Source organism: Anguilla rostrata, chromosome 6 (genome assembly GCF_018555375.3).
Source record: "Anguilla rostrata isolate EN2019 chromosome 6, ASM1855537v3, whole genome shotgun sequence".
NCBI lineage: Eukaryota > Metazoa > Chordata > Actinopteri > Anguilliformes > Anguillidae > Anguilla > Anguilla rostrata.
The window spans coordinates 39,854,572-39,862,018 of NC_057938.1; the positions used below are offsets into that span (position 1 = coordinate 39,854,572).

At 38.8% G+C, this 7,447-nt stretch overlaps 1 protein-coding gene across 1 annotated transcript; it reads left to right on the forward strand.

The window, feature by feature from the left end:
- Positions 1 to 220: 220 nt before the first annotated feature.
- LOC135257143 (visual system homeobox 2-like) lies at positions 221 to 6,845 on the forward strand. Its single transcript, XM_064339598.1, has 5 exons — positions 221 to 685; positions 1,282 to 1,363; positions 3,231 to 3,354; positions 4,491 to 4,671; positions 5,314 to 6,845. Exons 1-5 carry the CDS (start codon positions 271 to 273, stop codon positions 5,604 to 5,606), a joined length of 1,095 nt encoding a protein of 364 aa, XP_064195668.1. The 5' UTR covers positions 221 to 270; the 3' UTR covers positions 5,607 to 6,845.
- The last annotated feature ends 602 nt before the right edge of the window (positions 6,846 to 7,447 follow it).

A 7,447-nucleotide genomic window follows, 5' to 3' on the forward strand; every position in this document is an offset into this window, starting at 1 on the left:
TAGTTAGAGTTGAATTAACATGGGACATTTTACTGTGTATCAAAATATGTCGTTTTGGCGTAAATGAAAGGCATTGGAATTGCCTTGTTGGGAAAACTAAGCAGTTCCATTGTGTGCTTTCTCGTCTGTGATTGGTCGCTGAGCTCTAACCCTTGTGGTGATTGACCTGTTGGATTTAAAGCTATTTCCACGGGAGATATCGCGCACAGTACAATTGTGTGTGCACGTCACAGCAGGTGGTTGTAGAATTAGTTTGAAAGTAGTTAAACCATGACAGGGAGAGATGGAGCAGTATTGTGGCAAAGTTTAAATAAACTGAAAACACCCGCCGAACATATACCAAATTACAACTTCAGCAACCAAGAAACGAAAAACAACACTACACAACCGGCCAGATGTAGGGGTTTCGGAATACAGGATATTTTAGGATTGGACAAAGAGATTCCTTCAGCACCTCGAAGTTCGATGGGGTTTCTTTCCGATGCAGAGCACATGCAAGACGCTGTATCCATGCTTGTCCCCCAAAGTTTCCAATTGGGGATGGGATTGATTGGGCCGGGACGAATACATACATTTTACAGCCAGCATGAGTTTTTGGAGATCATGTCTGAGGCACAGCATGCGCACCTGCAGCCTCTTAACCGAAAGGTGGGAACGGTGGACACAGACGAATCCGCTAGTTCAGGTAGGAAAGCTCTTCCTCATAATTTCTAAAAACATTTGTTGTTGTTGTTGTTGTTGTTGTTGTTGTTGTTGTTATTATTATTATTATTATTATGATTATCGCTTTTAGTGGGATCAAATAAATGATAATGCGCATGGTCTTACATCATTCAAAGCAAAACGCCCCCCGAGAAGTTCTTTACTGTGAACATGTTGTTAAATGTGTTTTCTTCTTACATTTTGAAATATCTTTAGGCTATCCTAAATTTATTCCCTGATTGACTGTGTCCTTACGGACGTTCGGTGCAATTAAAAAGGCTGCAGTCAAATATTCTAAAATGGCAGTGTATAAGACACCCTGTGATAATAAACAGTAGGCACTGTTATAAGTCAACTAAAACAGGCATATTATAGGCTATATTTAAAAAAGAGTTCATAAAAATAACTATAAAGGACGGCTACTATACCACTGCTATTTCGAACTGCTGTACAATACCCTATATTTTAATTTAATTGCATTGGAGCTGAGTCGCGTGCTGTTTCCACAACCATTAGGTTTTTCAGATTGTTATTTAGGCCTGTCATAATAGCCTACTGTGGCTTATTCTATTTTTTCAGCCTCAGAAGATGTGTCTTCCAGTGAAAAATTGTCCAGATCTTCACAGAGCCTAATCAATAAACGAAAGAAGAGACGACATCGGTAAGCATTTTTAATACCATTCACAGCACATTTGTGCTCACTAACTAACTAACTAACTAACTAAATAAATAAATATTTTCCTTTTTAAATTTTATAATGCGGACACCTGATAGTAAACTAGCTTTAGCACATTTAAAACATTTTAGCACTCAACAAGGGGAAACCACACGTAATCATACATGGCGTTTTAATACGTAAAATAAGTCTATTCTTTGTACATTTATTCAGCGTTTGGCGTTTAGCCTGTTTCTATAAGGAGTTACAGTAGTTTACTGACATTAATTAATTAATTCAAGGTCATGGTCATCAGATTGTCTGTGAAAGTAAAATTTGGATGTATCAATGTTTAAAAGGATTTTCAAGGATTATAGAATAGGCCTATTTTGCCTGCCTTTTCTCAGACTGTTGATTTGTTTAAATAGGTATGTCTAATAGAGGTGTTTTTTATTTCGTCCTGTGCATAGGCTATGTTAAAGAGAGCGACGTCCGCGCGTCCGGGATTACGCGGAATAGGCATAAAATAACAAGGATCGATTTTATTAATCTATTCTCATTTTGCAGTTCCAATACTGCCCGTTTAGTCAGTCTTGTTTACCTATTTATCGACGCAGTTTTCGTTTGATACATTTTCTTTCATTCTATAATTCCATTCAATATTCTTTGTAAAGCTTTTACAGATACCTTTGAACAAACACGTTCTACAGAAACAACGATATATAGAGTAACTACTATATAATGTATATTATGTTATCTTATACAACATGACTGTAAAAAGAAAACAACGTGTTTGATTTGAAATATTAAATTGTCGCAATATTCTGTAGGCTATATGTAATATCAACATACAGTACAACTTTTCAATTTATATGGCCATGCTAAGTATTATGTCCTAAGTATTATTAAACTTATGCAACTAACAATTAATATTCTGCCCAGCTGAGGTGCAAAGTGATTCATTTTAGATATTTCTATTCGTATTTTCTAATAGACCTGTAAATTCACGAATTGATTACTTTAGGCTATGCTTTTTAAAATAGCTGTTCTTTTTATTTTGAAAAGCAGTGCGGCTACATGGTTCAAAGACATAAATGAGGAGGAAATTCATTATGTGAATACATTAAATTATGTTAGATTCTGTTCTGAAGGACATCCATAATGGACGAATAAGAAACTAGATTTATAATGCTTCTTTAGTCATGACATATTTTATATTCAAAGATTTCCTCTATAAGAAACTTTGCAATCCAGACTGTTTTCTGAAAAGATTTTTGTTTCAAATGACAGAGAAAGGCTTTTTGGTGAGGGAAACATTAGTACGCAATGGGAACATTAGAATATAGATTAGAATAGAATAGAATAACATGAACTTTATTGTCCAAGAAAGCTGGAGAATTGTCTTTGTCATGGCCAATGGTATTTTAAAATGACGTCCCAAAGGTAGAACCTCAAACTCAGAAGGGAGAGGGTGGTTTGGGTCCTTTGCTTTCGTGTGAGCTTTCCTGCATGTGTCATAAAGTCACTGTTTCTGCTGCCTGCCAACTGTTACCATTTGCATCTTATACATAGTAAAATGTACAGCGTTAATTCAACCTTATCAGAGTACATACCAGTCCAATAGGGTCCACATGTACTCTGTAAGAGTTGATTTAACATTTAATATTTTACTGCATATTCAAACTGTAACGGTTCATGTTGGTTTGCTACAGCTGAGGTAAGGTGATTGCATACGACTTTCCCCATGCCTTCAGACACTATGGATGTTAAAGCAACAGGGCAGAAGTCATTGAAGGATTTGGAATAGAAATCCTGGCTTTGCTGGAGTAGAGACTATACTATAGAACGATTTTGGTTATTCTGCCCCCTCCAGAACCGTTTTCACCTCTTACCAGCTGGACCAGTTAGAGAAGGCCTTTAATGATGCGCACTACCCCGATATGTACGCAAGGGAGATGCTGTCCATGAGGACTGAACTTCCTGAGGACAGGATACAGGTACAACATCTCTATCCGTCTTTACCACCCTCCCTTCATCCCTGTCTGTACCCTGCCCCCTGTGTGTCTACATCTCCTTCCATGTTGGTTAGGCTACTTGTTTCCTTTTTATGAATGGTCTTTGAGCCTGTTGATGATGTTTTCATCTTGAGGGATTAAAGCGAGCTGATGCCTCATCTCAAACTCATGGAAATCTCTGTCAAGTGTGAAGTGTGAGGTATACTGGTTGAAAACAGTTTAAATACATCCATGCATCCAATGTGATTTAACTGCATCACCTAAGTGAAATAACAATTTTATAAAACAATGAGTGTAAGGTTGCATTACCCTGATGAAGCCTCTTAGAATCCTTAGTCATAAAAACCATTAGAACGTTCTTGAAAAGGTATGCACGAGCCCCTTATCATAATGAAGCCAGGAGAATATCACAGCATGACCCTGGCAGTCCATCTGTTGCACCCCATTTTGATTTCATTTTCTTCGCGACTCCTGGCGCATAAATATGTTTATGGAATATCTTCAATTATTTATTTTTCATCGTGAGCAAAATTAACGCCGACTTTCCTCATCGAACACAGTTAGCTAGATCAGATAAGCTGGCTGCAGCACCCCCAAGAGACAAGCTGACTTAACTGGAGGTAAAATGAAACGGTAACCACATTGAATTAATTAGAACGGGTCACTGACACGGATCCGCGAGGCTCATCGGGTTTAATTTCCCATGGTATTTCAGCGCCGTTGCCCATCAACTGGGCTCCAAATTAACGTATTTTTCAATCAGCCCTCGCTTGCCCCAGAGGTTGTCCTACCGCGTTTCATTCGTCCACCCCGCTTTCAGTCAGTTTAATTTTCCAAAACCAGAAACCCAATCTTCTGTAGGATATGATGTAATGATAATCATAAGATTTTAGAAAATCACAAAAAATATTTTAGATGGTTCCTAATTTGGAATGTGTCCTATGCAGCAGTGGCTTTCAATGCACTGCACAGACAATGAAGGGAGGAGAAATTCTGACGCGCGTATCGCTCCGAGACTGCCGGTAGGCTACCGACAAATGATCATAAAGCACTCTCGTGTATAATAATAATAATAATAATAATAATAATAACAATAATAATAATAAATGTATATTCAGGTGTGGTTCCAGAACCGGCGTGCCAAATGGAGGAAGCGAGAGAAACGCTGGGGCCGCAGCAGTGTGATGGCGGAGTACGGCCTCTACGGCGCCATGGTGCGGCACTCAATCCCGCTGCCTGACTCCGTCCTCAATTCCGCGCAGGATGGTGCTTTGGATTCTTGCGCCCCCTGGCTTCTCGGTAGTACATTGTAGCTGCCTGTCATTCTCATCCCCCCATCACCAGATTCTAATTTTTCTTTTTTTCTCTCTGCCAATACTTCTGTCTCCACTGTTCCAAAATGTCTGAGCCTTATTTTGAACCCACCTGCAACTAATGATACAGCAAAGAATCTCTGAAAATGGTGAATGTAATGGCCATGAGTATAGACTGAGCCCAGAAGTCATATGTTTGAGCTATGTCTCCAGCAAACTATAACCAGCTGTCTGCAGTCTGCAACTCGCTTCATCTTATAAGTAGTGGTACACATGTACATGCTTGCATGCAGAACATTGGCAGAATGTCAGAATATCTGCCTCTTTGTAAGTTGAAATAATAAATGTGATCACAAACTGTGTGCATTAACAAGTTATTCAAAATTTGGGATAGTGGGTCGGAATTCTGACATGAGAAATTGTTACATGTTGTGACAAGGTTCTAAAACTATATTAGGCTATACATTCCAAATGTATTGTCACTGATGGTAAAAAAAAAATCTCTAAGCATATCGATGAAAGTGCCCAACCCTTTGCCGTGCTCTGTGTTAGATCAGTGCGCTTACTGTTGGATTGGTAATGCCCACATCTATGACTAAGGATGTCTTCCCTGTTGTATCTTTGCCAGGAATGCAGAAAAAGTCCGTGGACAGCTTGGCGATGACCTCACGGCAGCTCTGTAAGCAGGAAGCAGGCGAGCGTGAGCCAGAGGAGAAGAGGACAGCGAGCAAATCACCCCACTGCGAGGAGGAACTGAGGGAGAGCAGCATCGCTGCACTCAGGGCGAAAGCGCAGGAGCACAGCGCCTGTGTGCTGAGGGCCGCTTCCTGCGAGGGACCCGAGAGGGTGACGGACACAGGGAACGGGCCAAAGACACCTGGAAATCACTCAAACACATCAGAGGAGGAACAAAGTCTTTAACAATACAATTAAACAGACTCTCTCTTTTGATATTCGATGATCTTGTAGTACTGTAAATACATTATTCTTCATCACAAATACAAATCTTAATGGCTTAAACTGAAGAAAAAAAGGATTTTCAGTGGGTGTTTTTCTATGTTTTATTGACTGACATTTTAAAATTTCCTTCCTACCTGGGACTGCAAAAAGTTATATTTTGGGGGGGCAAAAGGGAACATTATTACCATTTGCAGGCAAAGGGACAGTTCACTTTTTTGGGGTTTCTGATATGATTTAAGTATGTTGTCAACTGGCCCTAATATTTATTTTGTGCAAAGAATGATATTTCAGATATTTAAAGAATTTTCTGTTTACCTACCAACATTACAATGGCTGGAACGCAAACATCTAGGGATTTTGGATTAAAACAAGGAAATACACTTCAAGTTGTTCCAAAGCTTTATAGCAATGTTAATATTTTTATTGGTTTTTCATTTGAACAGATTAATTTTATAGCATTTATTCACACTTATAATGTCGCTTACCAGCCAAGCTGACTTGCTGTTTGAAAACTTCTGCATGTATGCAGTGCCCTCTGGCTTATTTGCTCATAATTATTTGCATCATTGTCATTGGTAAACAATCCTCCTCAGTTCCACATCTGCCATGTTTGGAAAAGGCTTTGCCTGCCAGTCAATTGGAACACCATACACTGCTTTATTCATTTCAGTGGTGAAAAATAATTTCAATACATTTGTTATTATTTAAATAATGTGGCCAGCTAGTTTTCACACAAATTTTTTTTACACTGGACTAGCTTTTGGGTACATTGACTTGTATTTGAGTTGTACGATTAACCTGTTAACACTAGAAACACATTCATCAGAGCTATAGCCTTGGATGTGATGTAATAAAAATACAACTCTGTTGTAATTTCACAGTAAAATATCCAGTGTTAATTCAACTCTAACAGAGCACATGAGTACAATAGGGACCATATGTACTCTGTTAGAGTTGATTAAACACTGAACATTTTACTGTGCATGAGAACTCATACGACTGTCAGCCCTACTGATTGCAACAGGTTAATAAATAATTAATTGGGAATAGTCTGCACTAATTAATTAATTAATCAGCAGGACGGCTAATTTCAAATTAGCTTGGTATGAATTGATGTTTGTGAATCCACCCCCAACAGTGATGCACATTTAATTTGTGAAGATAAATCTGACAAGAAAGCTTTCCACAAAATGATGAGACATAGCCTGCTATCGACATTAACTATATCGGTCCTTTGTTCATGATTTTTTCTCTCTTCTTTGTAAAATGAATAGGATCTACAAAATTAACCATAATTGTTATGGAAACACCTCACAACTAGACCAATGGGGGTTTGTAGCTGGAGGGGAAGGCACAGCGTGTTTTCCCTTGGCTGGTGTGAGTCAAAATCAGAGATGTTATTTATTTTTCCTCTGTTCGTAAGAACAGGGCACAATTATACTTAAGAATGCACTGGATCCGTCGCCACGGGTCAGATATGAATGCGCTGCTCCATATCCCGTTTAAGACGGGCCTGAAACGGACCAGTAACACTTGTTACTCTCCGTTCGCACACGGGGCTATGTTGTCATCAGTGATATATCTGATCTGTCGCCGGACTGTCAATATTCCAATGGTAGCATCAGAATACTCACAAATGAGCGAAACAACACATCAAATATATCCATGACCACAGTAAGTAAGCGTAACAGTTACTATGGTTTACTCTCGTAATCATCTGACTGCAAATGAAATTAGAATTTAAAATTTGGTTTTAACTATACATGGAGCTTGGACTGGTTACACTCGACTCTATTTTATGC

What these genes read in the sequence shown, in the direction of transcription:
- LOC135257143 (XM_064339598.1), top strand. Translation starts at nt 271, where the DNA reads ATGACAGGGAGAGATGGAGCAGTATTGTGGCAAAGTTTAAATAAACTG. An exon ending in CGAAAGAAGAGACGACATCG is followed by an intron (nt 1,364 to 3,230) that starts GTAAGCATTTTT and finishes TGCCCCCTCCAG; the next exon opens with AACCGTTTTCACCTCTTACC. An exon ending in TTCCTGAGGACAGGATACAG is followed by an intron (nt 3,355 to 4,490) that starts GTACAACATCTC and finishes ATGTATATTCAG; the next exon opens with GTGTGGTTCCAGAACCGGCG.